The sequence below is a fragment of the Myotis nattereri genome (assembly GCF_964212035.1).
Source record: "Myotis nattereri genome assembly, chromosome: 3".
NCBI classification, from domain to species: Eukaryota; Metazoa; Chordata; class Mammalia; order Chiroptera; family Vespertilionidae; genus Myotis; species Myotis nattereri.
This window is the reverse complement of record NC_138077.1, coordinates 1455131-1477152: the sequence shown is the minus strand read 5'-3', so window position 1 is coordinate 1477152 and position 22022 is coordinate 1455131. Positions and strand designations below refer to the sequence as shown.

Sequence of the window (22022 nt, the reverse complement as noted above, 5' to 3'; positions counted from 1 at the left end):
CCTTCCGTGTAACCAGGGGGCTCCTGGAAACGTGGACGGCACTCGGCTAGGTGCGCGTAGACACATCTCCACCAGGGGAAACTCTAGAAGCTTTACCCTTGGAGTGAAAAGGGGAAGAAAATGCAGCTTCTGGAAGGACCTACAGAAATCCCTGGGCGTTAGAACCGGAGTCTGTTAGAGAGACGTGTGCGAGGGGCGCCTTGCTGATGAAGGATCGGACCAAGCACTAGCCCTGCCCGTGGCCACGGAGCCTGGAGCCGCCAGAGAACAGCGGTGGGGGCGGGGATGGGTCTGAGTGCAGCCACAGGAAGGAGGGCACTCCCCACCGTCAGCAGGGGAGGTCTTCCTTGTACTTGGGTAGGATGGCTTCTCCGTCTTTGAAAGGATAGGATCCTGCAGCTTCATAGCGTTGGGCCAGAGAAGCTGGGCACCTTGAGTGATTGTGGAAATCTGTCCGGCCTTTGCTTTAAGCTGGCAAAGTAACTGCGCACATGTGCTTTTATTTTAGTCTTTTCCTCTTAATGTCCATAATTCATGCTTTTGAATCCTAGTTAAGGGAGACTGCGTGTGTGTGTGTGTGTGTGTGTGTGTGTGTGTGCCTCAATGCGCGTATGTATTTTCTCATCTTTGAAAAATCTGCAAGGATTTCTGAACTTCCACAGTTGGGATTATTTGAACTCATCAGGCTGTGTCTGTAGGTCAGACTGGCAGTGCCGTGATTTTCTTAGTTCCTGTTTGCGTGATAACGTTATTACATCTCAGTGACCATCTTCAGGGCTTATCCTCATGTCCTTTATTTTTTACTCTTGGGGTTCTTATTTCAAAATTGTAAACAGAATCATAGCCAAGGCCATCGAAGTCCCCAGACAGTAAGTGGCTGTCAGTGAGCAAAGACAAGACCGTAACCTCAGGCTCCTTGGGGAGGTCCGAGGCTGGTGTAATGAACACCCCATCTTCTTTCTTGGTCAGAGGACATTGCTTCAGGGCAGTCGTCATCCCTCCCGCAGTCTGTGGGGTCAGGAGACTCGGACTCTGTCCTGTAACTTATGTGCCTTGTAAGGTCACTGGGACGAGCTGCTCAGCCGCTGGCCCTTTCCCGGGTGGGAGGTGGCCCTCACCACAGGCCCGTGGCTTCCGGCCGCCTGTTAGCCGTGTGTGAAAGCCATTGGATTGGAATCTGGGGGCAGAGCGCCCCCACCAGGCCACCCGCCTGCTGCTCTCCCCAGTGTTTACTTCCCGGCCTCCGCGGGCCCTTGTTCATCGATCATCCTCAGACGAGTCACTGGGCTAGTTATGTCTGCGGTATTAATTATGTTTTTTTATTCGTTTTTCTCTCTCTTGAAGGTTTGTAGAAGATAAAATGTGGGTTACATTTTTGGAGGGAAGTTCTGCCTTGAGTGTTCTGAGCCTCAGTGGTAAAGAGGTGAGTAGCTTTCGCTGACTCTAAGTTCTGTAATTAAGTGAACAAGGGTTATGCTTTTATACAAATGCAGCAAGATTATCTAAATGAATTTCCAGTTCCAAAAGAGGAAAGACCTTATGGAGAACTTTAATATTTATTACTTAAGACTAGGTGTCTGACTAGTTCAGGATTATTTTGGTCTGTCCGTAGAGATATTAACCATTGATCTAGATTAAGAAGAAACCGTGTTTACCATCTAATTTGATTTTAATTATCCTATATAATAAAGAGGCAATATGCAAATTAACCCTCACCTCACAAGATGGTTGCCTAGGAGGCGGAGCTTTTGATGCTGACTGGCATAGAAACTGACCAATCAGAACCTAATCTGGGTGAACTGCAAAGGCAGAACCTAAGGTGGGGGCTGAGGGATTTTTAGGGCAACAGCTGTTTGGTGTAAGGTATAAGAAGGCGGTTCAATTTCTTAATGACTGGTTTGGCAGTATAGTATATATGGCTGGCTATCAGTCCAGATATAGGGATTATGTATTTTTGTTTGCCAAGAGCATCTCCTCCTGCTAAAAAAGGCTTTTCTCCTCCATTTAAGCAATCCTATCCCATATACTCTATCTATACTAATAAAAGGGTAATACGCTAATTTAGACCGGTTGTCCGACTTCCGGACAAAGCGATGGTGGTGGGGGCCAAGGCAGAGGCCGTTAGGGGCGATCAGGTGGCAGGGGAGGACCACTGGGGGCAAGATCAGGCAGGCATGCAGAGGCAGTTAGGGGCAATCAGGCCGGCAGGGGAGAGTAGTTAGGGGCGATCAGGCAGGCAGGCAGGGGAGAGTAGTTAGGGGCGATCAGGCAGGCAGGCAGGTGAGCAGTTAGGAGCCAGCGGTCCCAGATTGCAAGAGGGATGCCTGACTGCCAGTAGTTGGACATCTCCCAAGGGGTCTCTGGAGAGGGTGCACGCTGGGCTGAAGGAACCACCCCCCCACCCCCATGCACGAATTCTGTGCACCGGGCCACTAGTTGTTATATAAAATTTTTTAAATTCTTAAATTTGAATCGTATTCTGGCTCATCTATATAGTAGGAAAGATTTCTATCAAATGAATAAAATGCTTCATTGACAAGGAAACAAGGAAGAAGATACTCATGATTCCTAGGAATTTGTTGGATTGGCTTAGATAGTGGTACCCAGGCCCCCTTTTCAAGCATAGGGACCGTAATTCTCATAGAGAATATAGTCAGTAATATTACAGTAGCTGTGTATGGTGTCAGGTGGGTACTGGACTTATGATCACTTCATCAGGTATATAAATACCTAGCCTCTGTATGGTACACCTGAAACTAACATACTATTGAATGTCAAGTATAATTAAAAGTTATAACTAATAATTCCCCTAGGTAACAATCCATCCCATTGAGCCAGCTTAGAAATGTTTTAGTTAGTGGGGATGTCACTCCCTGTGATTGACATGTCATGTGGGGGATTTGTGTCCGTGCCTGGAGAGTTTACTTCCACAGAGGGCTGAGTCTCCATTTCTCTCAGTGCTTTAGGACAGACCCTAAGCGTCCGAGTGCATGGTCACTAGGTCGGATGGACGAAAATCCAAGCTTGATTTCTCCAATGGGGGCAGCTTCATACGCATTTCCTGAGCTTCCTTTCGGTTCCATTACTTGGCTTCCTTAGAGAGAACATGTCCCCACATACGTTGCTTTTGCAGTAGGTTTTGTACGGTCTTGTTTGTTTTCCCAAATGTAATCGTAGCATTCTCGTGCAACAGTAAGTCAGGAGACCCAGGAAAGCTCTTCCACTCTGACAGCCCGGAAGCCCAGCAGGAGCAGGAGCTGTGGCTCTCTTAGCCTTGACCCCTGGCGTCACATCTGCAGCCCCTGCTGCGTGCTGCGCGCTGCGCTCTCCCCAGCGCGTCTGGTGACCGCCGTGTCCTCGCCATCTGGGAACTTCTGACTTTTAAATGTCGTTCCAGCTTTTGTCTCTTAAAAACCCTTTCTTATCCCATGTGATGTTTAAGGGCAGCTCCTGTGTCGGCCTTTCTTGTCAACTTTCACTCCCTTTCTGAGTTTTCCTTTTGCCTTTCCCTGACAATTTAATTCCCCTCCCCACCCCCCTTCAGCTCTGTCCCTCACCCTCAAGCCTAGTCGTCTGTGTTATCCTCTTAGAAAGTACCCACACTTAGGCCCTTACGAGGCTTTCAGAGTTTTGTAAAACTGTTTGTGGAGAGCGTGTGTGACGATTCATGCTCCTCCTGGGCCGAGGAGCTCCAGCGTGGACAGGAGAAGATGGGCTCCTGTCTCTGCTGTGGCTGTTCCACACGGGACAGTTAACATGTGGATCCAAGTCAGAGGAAGCACCATGTTATGCAGCCAGGTGTGGGTGAACCTGCACCGGTGGGGAGACACTGGCTGCAGCAGAGGACACAGCTCTGTGTCCTGGGAACAGGCCTTCGCTGTCGCAGCATGTGCTTCTGACGGGAGCGTGGGGCGTTTGAACTGGTTAAAAGCAGTGTGTGGAGCAGTCTGCTGCCTCGTCTGTGCTATACCTGTGTGAGCAAGGCAGCCCCTGTGTCCCACGAGAGCTCGTTTCCAGGCCAGTGACCTGCCGTGTGTGTCTCTCACTCCGCTAGTTACTGGGCCGGACTATAACGATTACTTTGAAAAGTCCCGACTGGATCAAGAATTTGGAAGAAGAAATAAGTTTAGAGAAGATTAACGCCCCGTTGCCTTCGTCGACAAGCTCCACGCTGCTGGGCGAGGACGCGGAGGTGGCGGCAGACTTCGACCTGGAAGGTTTGTTTATGGAACACGCGCTGGCGTGCTTCTAGGCCACAGGGACTGCAGAGACGGAGGGAACTGGCCCTGGAATCGCGAGCAGAGAAACAGACCAAGGGAGGGCCAGAGAGGGCTGCCCTGAAAGGAAAATGTGAAGAAGCCACTGGGAGTGTCAGAGCCGAGAGAAAGCAGTGGCTGAGGAGTCAGGAAGGAAATGGTAACGAGGAGGGAGTGTCAGTGTGTCCTGTGTCACAGAGGAGGCGCGAAGGCGGCAGCTGGTCCCCGAAGCAAACAGCAGAGGAGCTGGGGGCCTTCCTGAGAGCCGCTGGGGGGCGGGGGAGCAGGTGCTGGTGCGTGGAAGTGTGGACGGAGGTAGGCGTGGAGGTGGATGGAGGTGGAAGTGTGGACGGAGGTGGACGGAGGTGGAAGTGTGGATGGAGGTGGGCGTGGAGGTGAACGAAGGTGGAAGTGCGGACAGAGGTGGAAGTGTGGACAGAGGTGGGCGTGGAGGTGGAAGTGTGGACGGAGGTGGGCGTGGAGGTGGAAGTATGGATGGAGGTGGGCGGAAGTGGGAGTGGAGGTGGACGGAGGTGGGCGTGGAGGTGGAGGTGGACGGAGGTGGGCGTAGAGGTGGAAGTATGGGTGGAGGTGGACGGAGGTGGGCGTGGAGGTGGAAGTATGGATGGAGGTGGGCGGAAGTGGGCGTGGAGGTCGATGGAGGTGGGCGTGGAGGTGGACGGAGGTGGGCGTGGAGGTGGAAGTATGGGTGGAGGTGGGTGGAAGTGGGCGTGGAGGTGGAAGTATGGGTGGAGGTGGGTGGAGGTGGAAGTATGGATGGAGGTGGGCGGAGGTGGGCATGGAGGTGGACGGAGGTGGGCGTGCAGTATCTGCAGATGCTCTTTTTTTGTTTAATGTATTTTATTGATTTTTTACAGAGAGGAAGGGAGAGATAGAGAGTTAGAGACATCGATGAGAGAGAAACATCCATCAGCTGCCTCCTGCACACACCCCACTGGGGATGTGCCTGTAACCAAGGTACATGCCCTTGACCGGAATCGAACCTGGGTCCCTTCAGTCTGCAGGCCGACGCTCTATCCACTGAACCACAACGGTTTCGGCTGCAGATGCTCTTTAAGGACGTTTGGCTCAGCCCTAGCCAGATTGGCTGCATGGTTGGTTTGATTCTGGTCAAGGGCACGTATCTCAGTTGCAGGCTTCATCCCCAGCCCAGACCCACTGGAGCATGTGCAGGAGGCAACCAATGTGAGGTCTTTCTCACATTGATGCTTCTCTCTCACTCTTTCTTTCTCTTCCCCCCCCCCCCCTTCCATTCTCTCTAGAAATCAATGGAAAGAATATCCTCGGGTGAGGATTAAAAAATAAAATAAAAGGAGAGACTGGGAGACAGAAGCGGGAGGTGGCGGTCGGAGGAGGTGTGGGGAGTCCGTTTTCAGAGTTAGTGCGGGGCTGGGAGGGCATGTTTGGAGTGGAGGAGAGTGTCTGTGGGGGAGGAAGGACAAGACCAGGGTATTTAGGTTGGAGGGTTGTCCACGTGGCCTCTGATTCACCCAGAAAGATGTCACTCACAGTCCTGCTCTCTGTCAGTTCGCCCTGCGTGGGCTCCGTGTGGAGGAAAGGTGGGGGTTGGAGAGGGCGGCAGCAGGCGAGGTGGAGGATGGGAAGTAAATTCCCATGGCAGAGCCGCAGAGAAGTAGCCGTTAGTCCATGAAGACTCATGCTCTGGAGCTCGAATGAGGTTGCAAGGGATGCCCTGGCCCCGCTTTCCAGCGCTGAGTCAGGAGACGAGGAGGCCTGGAGAACCAGTTCAGTTAAAGCAAAGAGAGTCTGAGGGGCGGGAGGAGGCTCCGGGAGGTGCGCCTGGGGGGGGCGGCGAGGGGCCATGCCACAGCAGTGGGAGGTGGGGGGACAGCAGTAGATGGTCATCGCCCAGTGGAACGTGGAAGCCCAGGCCAGCCCAGCTCCCAGTCTGGTCCCCACGGCCTGTGGCTCTGAGAGGCGTGTTCTGTCCGAGTGCTTGTGCTGATCTAGTCCATTGCCATAAACTTCTATCCATGCCCACACAGCCCACGCCTGCGTCAGTGTCAGATAGCAACGCTGCTTTTGTACCTGCCCCCTAACCCAGGCCGGTGAGCACAGTCTGGAAAGCTGGGCCGCTGACCTGCCCTTGTCTCCCCAGGGGACGTGGACGACTACAGCGCCGAGGTGGAGGAGGCCCTTCCCCAGCACCTGCAGCCGTCCCCGGGCTGCGGCCTCAGTGCGTCCCCCAGCTCGTCCCCGCGGACCAGCCCCTGCCAGTCGCCCACCATAGCGGACGTCCCCCTGCCCTCCCTGCCCATCAGGCCAAGCCGGACCCCGTCCAGGACTCCGGGGCAGCCGCCTCCACAGAGTGTGTATTGTGGTCGGGCTCAGGCGGCCTTCCCTGGCGCCTGGAGCTCCCGGGGAGAGTCGGGGGGCTGTATTCCTGTGCAGGTGGGCGGGGGCTCGCGTGTAGGAAGGGGAAGCTCTCAGGAGGCGCCCTATGTGGAAACAATTCCAGACTTGGTCTTCATCCCTGTCCCGTGCCTGGCTGGCCCCGTGTTTCAACGATGCCTGTCCCTGTGGTGGTGAGGAGCCTGCTGTTAGCTTAGCACTGCAGCCGCACGTGGCCTCTGCTACCATGTGAAACGGGAAGAGACAAGCGGACGTTTGCATTGGAATTGTAGTCAGCCCTCCGAGGTTGGAAGGTCCGTCTTTGGAAGCTGTTTCTGTCTCATGAACAATGACTGTCCACGTGACCAGCATCTCCGTGGCGTTAGCGTCTCTGGTTTGCCCCTTCCACTCGCTAAGGAAGTTCAAGTTAAGGCCTAGAGAAAAGCCTGCCTCCCTTTCTTCTCTCTGCTGGTCAGCGGCTGCCAGTAGCGTACACAGCTGGGCCGTCCTGCCGGGCCACTGAGGACGGGGCGGCACCTGGGGCCAGTGAGCAGCCACGCGGAGCGAGCATTACTGCTCCCGTGGCACCAGAGCGCTGTGACAGGCACAACTGCTTATGTTATTGACACTGAATGTGCATGTCATCTGGCTACAGTGCGAATTGAGGAAATTACAGGATAGAGAGTTTACAGCACGGAGGCAGGAGGCACCGTCCCTCGCCTCACACCCCTTGCACCCTGCTCTCCTCTCCCCAGGCGCTTTTCCCGGTTCTCCCGTGGACGCTCCGTCAGCCGCGCAGCCTCAGAAGGATGCTCCGCAGGTCCTGGAGCCCAAGCGGCCGCCGCCTCCCCGCCCGGGGGCCCCTCCCGCGCGGCCAGCGCCCCCGCAGCGACCACCTCCGCCTTCAGGTAACAGACCACCGTGTCCCCCTGCTGGACAGAAAGCCCTGCCTGCGACACGGATCAGGTCTCAGCTGCTAGATGTCATTGTCTTTCAGTCGTTGCTACTTCCTCGCTGTTCTCTGCAGAACGCAGCAGGCGCAACCATGGCTAGTCTGCCCACTAGGCTTCCGTAGCTGCCTCTCCAAGTGTGCAAGAGTCTGCGTCGCTGCTGCTGACGGATGCAGCGTGCTAACTCCTGTTCACTGTATAGTCAGACCCAGGAGAACATACATACTTACTATGAAGCTTTACATGTTTGTGTAAATGTTCTTTTTATTTCATTTTATTTTATTGACTTCAGTGAGGAAGGGAGGGAGAGATAGAAACATCAATGATGAGAGAGAATCATGGATCGGCTGCCTCCTGCACGCTCTCCACTGGGGATCGAGCCCGCAGCCCAGGCCATGTGCCCTTGGCCAGAATCGAACCTGGGACCCTTTAGTCCAGTGGTCGCCAACCTTTTGGATCTTACAGACCACCACTGGTCCGGGGGCCACCGGTTAACGACCGCTGCTTTAGTCCACAAGCCAATGCTCTATTCACTGAGCCAAACGATGAGGGCTCAATGTTCTCTTTAATAAGTATGTGTTGTTACTGGAGTTATTAGAAGTGCTGGCATTAAATAACAGCTTTTGTGATAGCAAGATGCTCACAGATAGCTCCTGCATGGTGTCTGGCGGCGGACGGCTCGCGCATCTGACATCTCATGCCTTACTCTGTCCCTCCCTCTCTGCTGCGTGTTCCTGGGGCCCAGGGGCCAGGAGTCCTGCGCTGGCCAGGAAGGAGCTTGGAGGTAACCGCTTTGTTTGTTATCACTTGCGCACGTGGCCGTGGAGTTTGGAGTTTGATCCCTGTAACTGAAAGGCATTAGGTTTGTTTGGTGAAAGTCAAAGCGAACGACATTCATATTTTTAATGGCTCCAAACTCCCACTCTCCTCCTGTTCAGTTAGGCCTGGAGCTCAGTGTAGGCTGCCCGTTCCCGATGGACAGCGAGGGCTGCTCGCCAGCCTCAGGCACTGGCCTCAGTCAGGAGAGTCAGTGGCCACAGAGGCTCACTTCCCAGGACCCTCTGGTTTCCGCGGGCTCAGCACAGCCCCAGCGTTGGCTCGGCGGCGCTCCGTCCGGCGCCTCGTCCAGCAGCCCACATGCGCCGTGGCGGCAGGGCGCCCCGAGCTGATTCCAGCAGGATCGCCACGCGGACACAGCCTGCCTTCTGCGTGGCCTTGTCTTAACTTGCCGTGAACCTTACGCCTCCGTTTTCTAAACATAAGGACAGTGTTTATTAGCAGCCGAATCACTTTGGGTTTAAATGTAGTTTATTTGGTTTATGTGAAAACTCCAGAGCTCAGTTGGAGGTATGTATTTGATTGCTAAATTATTTCAGCATTACAGCCGCAAAACACTGCTAGCTGGTCATTTTCCCATGGACTCAGAGAAATGTTAGTTTTTCCTGTTTCAAACTCCTGCTTTTAGTTTTATTTCCTTGGTAATTCTATTTATATTCTCCTTCAATGAGGAAAACAACCAGTAGATAGTAAATTTTTAATGAGTTTGTGAAAAGGTATGTCATATTACCAACTTAGAAATCCGATTTAGTTTTTTTAAATTGCCTCTAGTGACCCTTTGTCGGCAGTATGTGCGCATTTTCCCCCTGTAAACCAGTAACTCTTTAAGGCAGTGAGCTTAGAGAAAGTCACTCTATGCTCTTAGAGTTTTTTAGAAATAAGGAAGCAAAATGTACTTCTGAGAGGCTAACGTCGTCGCAGAAATTAAAATGAAATTCAAATGGAGTTTTTCCGTTTGGCCGTTGCGTCCTGAGCTCTTACCAGTGGTTCAGCTCTGACCCTCGGGGGCGAGGTGAGCAGGTGGCAGAAGCTTTCCTCGCACCTGTTCCCGCTGCAGCGGCCGTGCAGACAGGAGGCCCAGTCCCTCCCCTCTTCCCAGGGAGGGAGGCGGGTGGGCAGGCGTCTATGTCACTGGTTTGTCCTGATTAAATAGGAGGAGGAGCTTCACGTAGACGAAGAGTCTTTTTGCAAAATTAAGTTTAACGCAGACATTGTCTGTGTGCCAGCCGTCTGCTCCGTGCTGCGGGCCCCAAACAACATTCAGCTTCTGTTCCTTCTCTAAGAAGGTGTCGGAGCCCCTCCAGTGCAGGAGGCAAACCAGCCACGAACACCCGCCTCTGTGCACCTTGAAGCCTCCTTTCCCTTCATTCTGTGTGTCTGGTTTCCAATGGGCACCCTTCCTTTCCTTGCGACTCCTCTGCGGTGTTATGCTGTCCTGTATCTATTTCATATGCGCTGAGGATGTGAAGTTACTGTACAATGTTATTTTAAGGAAAATACTTTCAAAATCCTTTCCAGAATAAGTCAAATATTTAGAAATGTACTATTCTAACCCTAAGCTTTTAGTAATTATAGAAAAGCCCTGTTAATTCAGGTCCAGGAATTATCTGTGAGTGATTTCACATAATGTAGTTCTATCTGTAATGATGCTGAACTAAGTTTGCTTAAAAGACGCTTAAGAGCAGAAGCCGCTCATGGTGATGACGGTCGTTAAGGGGCGGGTGAGTCTCATATAACAGTTTCCTTTCAAAAGAGTCAGCCTGAGGCCTGCATTGCACCGGCCCACTTCTTCCCTGAGGCAGAGACTTAGCAAGGAGGCCGCCTGCCTTCGGCCAGGCCAGGCCGTGGGATTGTTACAGAAACCCCACAGGGCGCCTCCCAGGCCCTCTGCCCATCGGGAGCCCACGGCTGCCGCCCCGAGCGTGTGGTTGGAGCCCTGTCAGCGGTCTGTGTGTTCAGGACCGATGACCGTCACCATTACCAGAGCCAGTCCTTGTGACCAGAGACAGCAGCCCCGCCCCGGGCCCTGTGCTGCTCACTCACGACTGGTTTTCTTTCCCGCTTCCAAGCACCCCAGAGCCCCGGAGCGCCGCGGAGAGAAAACCTGGGCAAAGGCACGTGGCTTGAGCCGCTCTCCTTAGAACGAGACCGTGACTAGACGGGGTGTCAGTGCACGGTTTCTCATTTCTGTTTTCAATCTCAAATGCACGTGTGACTCTGTTGCAGGCCACAGCCAGCCTTTCCCTCCAGCGGGACTCGCGGGCCCAGGACCCGCTGGACACGGCGCGCCCAGACCGGTAGGCAGCACCTGCCAGGGGCGGGGGGTCTGGGTTCGAGGTCCCAGTTTGCTTCCAGCCACAAGGGTTGCCTTGGGGAAGGCGTGTGGCCCATCACGGCCTCTGCCTCTGTGAGGGGGTGTGCGGGTGGCTCTGGTCCTGCTTCCTGAGGGGCTAGTGAGGATGTAGTCGCCCTTCAATAAGAAGGATGTTGAAGTCCATCATTGTAATAAGGTTTCCGGAAAAGGAGCCGTGACAGAACTGGTTCTCACGGGGTGTCAGAGAGCAGGGCAGGGCTTGGCCCCGTGCGCTCCTCACGCCTTCCCTTACTCGCATAGTCGTCCACTATTCACCCGAAGAGCATGCCCTCGGGTGGGAGTAATGTGAAGAAGGAAGGACGTGGACAGTGGTCAGTGGCCTGGCCTGTGGGAGCCCTCGGCGGAGAGCGGGAACCGGGACCTGTTACAATAACTAGAAATTAACAGGCCACGACTCATTTCTAATTAGGCTTCTCATAAAACTTCTGAGCTGGGGATGTTCTGTCTTCTCTTATCGCTCTATCTCTCATCCAACCTAAAGGTCCCACTGATGTCTGAGGGAGCTTCCCGCAGACTCCTGTCCCCGCTCTCCTGTGCCCTTTACTAACTCCCCCCCCCAAATCTGTGTAAAATGTCCTCACCAGTCCGGGGAGTCATGGGAGCCCTTCCTTCTGTGCGGCACCAAGTCTCGGGCAGTCCTCAGCGTCAGCCTCGGCACCTGCTCTGTCCTGGGCATGGCCTGTGGGGCGGGACCGCCGGCAGCTGGTGCCCTGGCTTTGTTCTCTGGCTGGTGGCCTTGAGAAGGGCAGCCATGCCTGCTCTCGATAAGCGATGCCTACCACCGAGGGGCATGCCTCTATGAGCTTCATCCACACAGCGCGGCCCATTGTCAACTGAGAAGCACAAATGCCGACCTTAAGCGGGGGAGGGGGTGGCTGTGCGTCCAGGCAGCCAGCCCGCCTGGCTGGGGAGGCCAGGAGGGAGGGGAAGAGGAAGGAGAGGAGAGCGGGCGGGTTCCATCTCCCCGCGGAGAGCAGCGCGTGTCTGAGGTGATGCCTGTGCTTCTCCCCGTGCAGACGATCCCGGCCATCCCGCCCCGCGCCGGGGTGATCAGCGCCCCACAGAGCCAGGCCCGGGCGTCCGCGGCGTCTGCTGGGAGGCCGGCTGCCGAGAGCCAGGGCAGAGCCTCCGAAGCCCCCAGAGGTAGGCACGGCCTCGAGGTCTCCGAGGCCCCAGCCTCTGTGAAGAGGGTTCGACATGGTTTCCCAGGAAACACCTAACTCGGAAAATGACTTTCTAGGTTCACCTCTCCTTCCTGAACCCCTGAAGCCGCAGGCCGCCGCGCCTGGTCCAAAGATGCAGGAGCCCCTCGTCCCGACAGCAGCCCCGCCGCCTCAGGCTGCCCCCCAGCCCGGCTTGGAGACGCCGCCCCAGCCCCCGCCGCGGAGCAGGTCCTCCCACAGCCTGCCCTCCGAGCCCTCGGCCCAGCAGGTGAGTCCCTCGGCGGCTCTCGGTGACAGACAGACATCCGGCTTCCCTGTCTCTTTCTTGTGAGTAGAAATAGCATCTTAAGATACAACTTCAACCAGTGAGTGTCATTTGACAGCTCAGATAGTCACGTGACAAAGGGATATGTAAGAGTTTGCCTTTTTTTTAGCCTGTTGCTTAGATCAGCGTTTCTCGGAGAGTGAGCTACGGGGGGTACTTGAGGGACTTTGCAGGTGGCTCGTTGGCTTTTGAAGCCTTCGTGACGGTCTCGGTGCGTCACTTCCTGCGGGCGGTCAGTCGTCGGGCGATGGCAGCAGTGGGTTTTCCGTGTGGCTTTTCACAGCCGGCGGATCAGTTGGGGCTCTCACTCCTGGAGGAGACAGTTGGCGCAGCCCCGCCCGTGTGGGGGTTGCTGTCCCCCGAGGAGACAGCTCCTGTCTGGCTGATGATTCTCAGCGGCAGGTCCTCCGCTCCTGCTGCTGCTGCCCCTGCCCCCGGTGCCCTGCGGGAGGCCCTGGGTCCTCGGGCTGAGGCAGCTCCTGTTGGAGTTTCCGTGGCGGGTGTGGCAGCAGGCCTGTCCGAGGGAACACCATCCGACGGCCACGGCGTGGAGCCGCCCAGGAAGCAGCGCTCTGGCCTGGGGCGGGCGGGTGCCTGAGAGGCGGCGCCCGCAGCGAGGCTGCGTGTCCCTCCCAGTTCCTGTCGCGCAGGGGCAGTCGCGCGAGTTGAATTGTTGTGTTTTTATCTGGGTGCTGTTTTACTTGGGTTTTGTTACATCTTTTCAGAAAAATTACTAAAATAGAATTTATATTAAGTACATTTGTATCTGGCCTTACATTTTATCCTAAAGCTTTAACTGGGGAATACCATGAAGGCCAAAGAAATGTGTAAAGATTCACGTCTGCATTTAAACTTCGGAAGGTCTGGTACAGAAATGCTACGTGCTGGCACCGTCCCTGAGGCACACTGATGGCTGCAGTTGGCGTTTATTTTGACAGATGTCTGAGTGCGTCTGCCTAGGTGACGGAAGTTAAGAGTATGCTTCTACATAGTGAAAAAATATTAAAGTAAATGTGACTTAAAATTGTAAATATTGTTAGCAGTTAGCATTTACTCAGACTATGGGTCACATCTGTAAAAGCTGAAGGAAGACATATAATCAAGAAAATAATCTTTTCGCTTAAGCTAATTAATGCCTAAAAGTAGGCTGTATCTTTTTGTTCAGAAAATGGAGGGTCCTGAAGATGCTGTGTCCACTGTTCCTTCCTCTCTGAGACTCAGTGGTCCTGAGTTTTTTCTCATTTTCTTGTGCGATGTACTATTGTATTTTTTTAATCTTTCCAACTCGTCGTCTCGGAGCTTTCTAGATTGTTTTAGGACAGAAAGTGCACGTCCATTCCAGGGTAAAGTGACTTCACTCCTAAAGTTCTGTGATGAGTAAGGCTCCTGGACAGCGTGAAAGCAGGTCCGGGGCTGCAGGTGGGGCTGCATGTTCCCGCCCACAGGGCGCCTGTGCACCTGACTGCGTATCCGTGGCCTGTGGCGGCTAGAACTGGTCTCTCTGACCCCGTTCGCTTACAGTCACAGAGCCTGACTACACGTTGGTGAGGACTCACTGCTCCGGAAAACGCCTGGGGGCAGACTGTCAGGGAAGAGGTAGTTTTAGCAGAAGGTCGTCTTGTGACAAAAGAGCAGGGGGTTGGAGGTCATTTTCAGGGTCCTCTCCATTGTGCCGAGCCTGGTTTTCAGGGGAGTGGCCGTGGTTCGTGGTTCGTGGCAGGCAGCACATGCTCTGTGGGGCCTGTGAGATTGTGTTCTGGAATCTTGTATTTGGTTCATCAAAACTACCAAAGACGTTAGTTTTAAATTCTAAATGCTCTTTTTGCCTCAGTCTTTGATGTCTAATTCCTGTGAACATTATATACACAGACACACTTTTGTTTTTAAGTTTCTGATAATGAACAATATATTTTATTATCGATGAAGTATATATATGTATATATATTTTTAAATGTTTTAATTGATTTTTAGAGAGAGGCAGGGAGAGGGAGAGAGAGAAACATTGATGTCACGGATGGGTTGCCTACCGTCCTGGGCATGTGCCCTGACCGGGAATCGAACCGGCGACCTTTCACTTCATGGGACAATGCTCAACCAGCTGAGCCACCCCAGCCGGGCCACCCTCTCTTGGGGGCTGAGGGTCCTGCTCTTTGTAGACTGTCCTTGTGGAGGCTCGCAGAGCGGTTCCCAGGACGTACATGCTGGAGGCCGGAGGAAGGGGAAGTGTTTTACTTTGTGTCCTTTTGGATTTGGGACCTTAAGAATAATGCCTCTTCAAAACATAATAACACTTATAACTTTAAAAATCTTCTGCAGTGGCTAGAAGTTTAAAAATATGAGGTTTTTAAATACAATATTTGATATTTTGATAATATGAAATAGCTTTAGAATTGAACATTTAGTAACTTTTATGTCTTTATTAATTCTGCCCCAAATCTGCAAAGTATTTGAAACATAAAAGCACAGTGAGCTCGGCCGGTGTGGCTCAGTGTCGACCCATGAACCAGGAGATCACAGTCCATTCCCGGTCAGGGCACATGCCCAGGTTGCGGGCTCAATCCGCATTGTGGGGCGTGCAGGAGGCAGCCAATCCATGACTCTCTCTCACTGAATGGGGGGGCGGGGGGTGCAAACATTTCATCCATGATGGGCTGCTTAGAATATTTTAGAGCTTTGAAAACCTATTTGGATTATTATTTTTAGAATAAACTTTAAATACGTTGATTAGTAATCAACCTCAGATAAAATTGAACTTTGAGCCCTAATTCAGCAACACATTTTTTGTTCAAAATGACAAAGTAAGTTGGAACTGTTGCTTGCACTCTCGCTGTGACCTGCAAACGTCACGGCTTGGAGAGCGCATCGCGAGGGTTGCTGCTGTCTCCGGACGTCCTCCTAACTCTTTCCTTTGCTGTCTATTCCTTCTCTCCAAGCAGGAGCGGCCGTCAGGGTAACAGGTATCGGACTGTTTCTCAACCTCCTACCTGCTTCTCATCTGTCGTAGCGCATAGATGTATGGATTTTCTGCTTCATACATCTAAGTTTCACCCATTTTTAAAGCCACCTGTCACATTAATAAACTCTGTTCTCATATCATCAAACCTGCTTTTTTTTCTTAGTGTTTTGAATTTTTAGGAACCATTTTAGTTCTTGTTTATGCTTTATGATATTTTGCTTTGTTTTTTTTAATGAAAATTAACAAGACTAAAACTTATAACTTCAATAAGGTAAGCTTTATGTATATGAAAGTCTATTTAGCAAAACTAAATTGATTCTTGGCATAATTAAATTTTTTCTTGGGTTTCTTTTGGAAAAAAATGTTTTCAAATAATTTTAGTTGCAAGATTGTTTTTAGTAAGGAAGACTCGATAGAGAGATGGAAAGTTAATTTCATAACAGGGTGAGTTAAAGTCCCTCCCACACCGTTCTCTGTGAACACGCCGCCGGCTGCGGGCTCGGCCCGTCAGTCCTCCCTGTGGCGTCTGGTGTGGACTGGGTGTCGCCATGGAGACCGGCCCGGGCCCTGGTCTGCTTTGTGGGGTTAACCATAAACCACCCAGGCGTGACTGGCCTATGGGGTTGACTGACTTCCCGATGCCTCGGATCAATTTGTCTCTGAAGTAATTTCCATGTACGAGCTCGCTGACCTTTACTCACTCAGAATACAGTTTAGAGTCAGACATGTTCACACTCTCATTTTCTACAAATTTATTGTCATTGTTTGAGGAAAAACACACTTATTCAAGTGTAAAGTATGCTGTGGGCCAACTGAATAAGACACTCATATACTTGAAGCTGCTCACTTCCCTCCCTGTCCTCAGCCCGAGGCCCTGCTCGCGAGGCCCGTGGACGCGGGAGGGGGGCCGCCGCCCTGGTTTGCAGCGGCCATGAGCCTTTAGTTGTCGGCTTAACAGCTAAGTTCACGTTGGCAGCGCTCCGTTGTGTTACATGGCGCGCCTTGAGCTGGAATTCTCCTCTCCTGTTCTTGCCAACCCAGTGGCCTGTTTGTTGTTTTACGTTAGGCGTCAACATCCCGCCATCCACCTGCTTTCCCATGAAAACCGAGTGCCTGGTGAGCTGCTCTGCCTGTGGCTGGGGTCGAAGCTTGTTCCCTGGGAGAAGGTGCCGAGCTCAGTGCGGCTGCGCTCCCCTCCCCGGCGTCCTGTGCACAGGCCCGAGCGACTGTGGCACTGAGGCCCAGACTCTGACCTCCAGCCCGGGCACAGCTGCGTGTGCCAGCACCGCGGACCACGCCGGCTCAGCTGCGCTGCGGTCATAGTTAATACACCACGTAGAAGTGGGTTTCTAAGTGATGGCGGTCAAGGAACCGGGGCCTGATGATTAACAAGCACACCTGGGCGTTGGGGGACATTTTTACAGATGAGGCAGGTCAGTTAAGGAGTCACCCCGTCACTCACCGCTGGTTCCACAAAGGAGAACCTGCATCAAACAGCAAAGGATGCCGGGCCGTCCATCCCCGGAGCAGGAGAGGCGCCTTGCTCGCTCAGGAATGCACGTGCGCCAGTCTTCATGCTCATCCCTGCGGCTGCCTTTCCATGGTCACATGAGCCCTGAGCGCAGATTTAGAAGAGTGAAACCACGTCCTCATCACAGATGGTGTTGAATTTTACAGGGCTTAGCATCAGCGGGTTCTCCAGTTTGTGCTGACGTCTAAGAGCATGACCAAACTATTGGCTAATCCCGTACCATTCCGTTTTACCAAATCAATACTTGCATGAACGAAATAAGCTCTATTTATAGTGGGCTTCCTCAGCTGGGAGCTTTTCAAGAGTGAGATGTTAGCTGTGTTATCTTAACCCACCAGAGCAGCAGGACACAAGCTGCGTCCTATTTTCTAAATTGTATCCCTGCCCCCAAATCAAGAGCAGTTGAGACAGGGCCAGCTCAGGGACCAGGGACAGAGAATGTGTCGCTTTAAATGTATTTCTGACGGTTCGGTGCTGTTTCTTTCCAGGTGAGACCCAACGGCGTCCCTGCGGTCAGACTGGAATCACCGTCAAAGAGCGACCCGTTTGAAGACCTGTCACTTAGTTTGCTGGCCGTGTCCCAGGCCCAGCCGCCCGTGCACCCCGCCCCTGTCCTCACCCCGGGCCCCAGGGGGGTGGTCCCCCTGCCTCCTGCAACATCAAGTAACATCAGCATTTTGAGTTCTGTGAGCTGCATGCCGACACTGCCTCCACTTCCCGTGCGGAGCCAATCCCAGGAGAACATGCGCTGCTCTCCGAACCCATTTGCCCCGACCTTCCCTGGCACCGACCTCTTCGCCAGCAGGACGAACCCATTCAGAGCCCCGTCCAGGGATGCAGAGGCGGCAGCGCAGCCTGTGGAGCCCGTCCCCTGCCCTCCCCTCCCTCCTCCTGGGCCTCGGGGCCAGAGCAGCAGCAAGCCTCCTGCTCAGCCCCCCGGCTTCCAGGACAGCTCCGACCCGCAGGCCCCGGCCACAGCGAGCGCCAGCCCCCCGAGGGGGTGGGTCACCTTCGAGGAAGAGGAGGACTTTGGTGTGAGAGCCAAGTTGAAGGCAGCTTGTCCAGACTCCCTGGGCCCTCGGCCAGGCCCGTCCTCCGGCCCAGGCGTGACCTTTGGAGATGACTGGTGTCAAGGCACAGGTGTTCCCACCTGTGTGCTGCCCTCGCGGAGGCCACCCCCGCCTCCCGGTTCTGCGCTCCCCGCAGGCCCCGCCCCTCCAGCCGACCCTTTCACCGCTCTGGCCCCCGTGGCTCCCGCTGTAGACTTCACGGAAAGATAGCCCACAGGGGACAGCGCTCCGTGTGCCGGGCAGAGCGAGAACCGAGCACTGTTACTCGTTACGTGCAATAGTCCTTGTTCCTGCACTGATGTCAAGAAGTACCACTGTCACGTGTACAGAGTGGAGTATGTGTAGATTGGAAATAGGGGAACCCTTCTCATTATTAACTGGAGTTCTGGTGTGTTCTGTTTGGATAACTGAGAGCAGTAGCCATAAAAAGTGCTCAGAACTACTCTGGGAAGTAGACCCCACTCAGATCCTCGTGAGGCCCCCAAGAATCTCAGAAAGACTCGCAGCTCCCCGCGGGCCTGGCTCCGCCCTCACGAGCAGTCACCGAAGAGCTGTCCTCGGGGTGGACGCTGAACCGGACTGAGAGGCATTGCTAGAGAGAGTGCGTGACACATGCGCACACACAGTCTAACACTCACCTAAACTCTAGGGCGTGACTCAGACCAAATCTGTATCTAAAAGTTCTGAGAGTTCTTGTTTCAGTATTTCATTATCAGATGGACCGCTGTAAGTGAAATTTGGACATTAATTTTCTTTCCAAAACTAAAATAACCGTTACTCCTGAAACAGCATTTTCTCTCCTTGCACGTGTGCGCGCACACCTCGGCACTCCCCACTCCAGGCCCCGGGCCCTCCCTCTGGGACGGCTCCTGGCAGCTGGAAGCACACTGTCCCGCACACTCCAGCCCTTTCCCAGGAGCCGATGGCCATGTCTGCGAGGCACAGGCCAGGGGTTCAGGGAGGAATTCAGCGCCAAGTGCCCTCTCTCTCTGTACGTGACGGTGTGTGCTGCCTGCTGCCTCCTCCACCCCCAGTCCCTGCTCCAGGCTTCCTCAGCAGGGCGAGCAGGGGGAGCGGCTTGCTCTGAACTGGGGCTGCCCGGAGGGGCTGGGGCCCACCAGAGCTGCTGGAAGCTCTCCGGCGCCTCCTGGCCGCGGATTTCCTCTCCTGCTCGGCTGCACCCACTGACCGTGCTTCTGTTCGTTTTCTGAAGTACACGGAATTTTTAAGAATGTAGTCTTTTGATATCATTAAGCAATCCCAGTCAGAAAATCCGTGAGCAGTGGTTTTGTTGTCAGTTTAAGCGAAAGTCATCTGTACCCATAAGACTTACGTTAGCGCTCCTTTCTATAGAGCGCTGTGTGTGTCCACCGACACCCCGCGTCCTCATTGGACCTCACTGATGTGCGTGGGGGGTGGCAGGAAGCAGGGTCCGTGGGAAGAACGTGGAAAAGCACAGAACGGCATTGTACTTCCCCACAGAAGGCAAATCCATAGGCAAAGCTCTTCCCTAGATGCTTAAATGCTATCACACTCTATTTACAGAAGTCATCCTGTTAACAGCCAGGAACTTGTGAGTTTTCTGTTGTGCTTTTCGGGGTTCTAAGCATTTCAGCATCAGTATACCTTAAACGGCAGTATTCCTCTCAGCGATATGCTTCAAATGTGAACTAACTTGTCCCAACTGTGGCTTTAGCTTCTATGTGATTAGTGTGTGGTATTTGCTCTCTATTAGACAAACAGTTCCTTACCCACAACAGCGGCTCCGTGAGCAGTCTCCCGGGGAACCTGAACTACTGCCTGAAACACACACACCGTGCGGCACCGTGGCCTTTATCAGAAACTATATTCGGCAAGTTGCTGAAAGTGCACAAAGCTACGGAAGTTAAAGGTACGCTGCCAATAACTGGCCATTATTCTGTGTCTTACTGAAATACCCACCAGTTCTATTAAAAGCAGAGCAGGATTTAGACACTAAGGCTCTCTGTGAATTCTTTGTTCTCGATAATAGATTGCTGTTTATATGTAAGAACTTTATTGCTTATGTGGCCTATGATATTTATAACTACTTTATAGAAGTATATATTACAGTCAGTGGTATACATTCTGTACATATCCTGTGAGATGTGCTGTCATATGAAATAAATAGACCTTCTTTACCATATCGACCACGTTGCTCAGAAGGGAAGAGTTTTTCTCAGCTGTCTTCCTTGACCTTTACTTGACATGTACAAGTTAGGATTAACTCTTGTTGTCAAATCAGGTATTTTTGTTCAAGATCTTATTTTCATCCATTTTACTTCTCAATACTCTGAGAAGAAAGATATTGAGATTAGTGATCATCATCAAGAAGCCCGTGCACTTATTCTGTATACTAGAGGCCCAGTGCATGAAATTCATGCACAGGGCAGGGGGGTGTCCCTCAGCCTGGCCTGCACCCTCTCCAATCCAGGACCCCTTGGGGGATGTCCGACTGCGGTTTAGGCCTGATCCTTGTAGCAGTCAGACGTCCCTCTCACAATCTGGGACTGCTGGCTCCTAACCGCTCGCCTGCCTGCCCACCTGATCACCCCTAACCACTCTGCCTGCTGGCCTGATGCCCCTAACTGCTCCCCTGCCTGCCTAATCACCCCTAACTGTTCTCCCGTGCTGGCCTGATTGCCCCAGACCGCCTCTGCTTTGCCCCCCCCACCCCACCATGGCTTTGTCCAGAAGATGCCTGGTCTAATTAGCATATTACCCTTTTATTAATATATATATGCAGTTGTAAGAAATAAAAGATCCCAGGTACCCTTTACCCAGTTGTCCCTAGTGGATGCATTTTGCACAACTCTAGTACAGCACCCCAAACAGGATATGGCATGGGTACAGAACATTTTCATCTCTGCAAAGGTTCTCCCTCACACTGCCCTTTTCCCACATCCTCCAGTCCCATCACCCTTCCCCTTGTCCATAACTTCTGGTAACCACTAATCTATTCTCCGTTTCTGTAATTTTTGCCACTTGGAGAATTTTATATAAATGGATTCTGGCCAGCATGGCTCAGTGGTTGAGCATCCACCTATGAACCAGGAGGTCACGGTTGGATTCCTGGTCAGGACACATAACCGGGTTGAGGGCTCCATCCCCAGTGTGTGTTGTGCAGGAGGCAGCCGACCCATGGTCCTCATCTCTGATGTTTCTCTCCCTCTCTCTCCCAATCTGAAATAAAAATATACTTTTAAAAACACAGACATGGGTCCACACGGCATGTAACCGTTTCACTCCGCACAGGTCTCTGGAGAGCCCTCCGGAGCAGAGCGTGTGTCAACAGTCCGCTTCCTTGATCGCCAAGGATCCCGCTGGTCCCCGCGAGGGGAGAGGAGTTGGCCCCGTGAGCGCCCCGCCTGCTCCGGGCCTGAGGCCACCCCTCCCCTGCCCCGCCCGCCAGGGTGCGGATTGGGGGGGGGGAGCCCCAGCTTCCGAAGGGGCGTGGCAGGCGCTGGGAATCTTCCAGTCCGTTCACCGCGGCGTGGCCGCTCCCGGGGGACACCAGGGGGGAGCCTGGCTGCCAGGGACGCAGGCAGCGGCGCCCGCCCGCTTCCCTGGCGCCCTATGTGCAGGCGCCTCGTCCCGGCTCGTGGCGGCCGCTTCTCTCGGTCACTCGCGGCGCAGAAGCTGCGAGGCCACCGTGACCGGCCCCGCCGGCCAGGCGACTCGGGCGGCCGCCCCTGGAGCTACGGACACGTCCCCGGCGCCTGGGGGCCGGACCAGCGGAGCGGCCACCACCGGGTCGCCGCGCTCGCTACCCGAGCGTCCGGACCGGAAGCAGCGGGGCGTTTCCGGAAGTCGGTGCTGCAGGGGGCGGAAGTGCTGCTGAACCGGGGCGCGAGGAAGGTGTCGTGGGGCCGGACCTGCCCGCGCTCACCTCCCGCCCGCTCCGACCCGACAGCCTCCGCCCGTCCGTCCTCCGGGACTCGGCCCGGGCGAGTGGACTCACTGGACGAACCGCTGCCCCCGCGGCTCCGTCTGTTGGGAGCGTTGCCCGGACAACAGTCACTTCCGGAGGCGGGGCGAGCCCGCCGGCTGGTCGGGCCGCGGCTCCGTGCGTGTCTCGGCGGCGGCGCTTGGCCCAGGCCTGGTCGCCGGCTCCCCGCGCACTGAGCCTCCCGACCCGGGTTTGGACTGGAGCAGCCGCTCCCCGCTCC

General features: G+C 53.9%; 1 protein-coding gene across 1 annotated transcript in view; it reads left to right on the top strand.

Annotated features, from left to right (window-relative positions):
- The window catches only part of SYNJ1 (synaptojanin 1), a 60004-nt gene extending 40009 nt beyond the window's left edge, over positions 1-19995 (top strand). Inside the window, exons 22-30 of the mRNA XM_081087172.1 lie at positions 1345-1423; positions 4055-4217; positions 6397-6606; positions 7385-7537; positions 8325-8363; positions 10643-10713; positions 11807-11933; positions 12031-12221; positions 17254-19995. Of these exons, the coding sequence (XP_080943298.1) occupies positions 1345-1423; positions 4055-4217; positions 6397-6606; positions 7385-7537; positions 8325-8363; positions 10643-10713; positions 11807-11933; positions 12031-12221; positions 17254-18045 (1825 nt within the window). The 3' untranslated portion in view covers positions 18046-19995. The remainder of the gene's footprint in view (positions 1-1344; positions 1424-4054; positions 4218-6396; positions 6607-7384; positions 7538-8324; positions 8364-10642; positions 10714-11806; positions 11934-12030; positions 12222-17253) is intronic.
- Positions 19996-22022: the final 2027 nt, after the last annotated feature.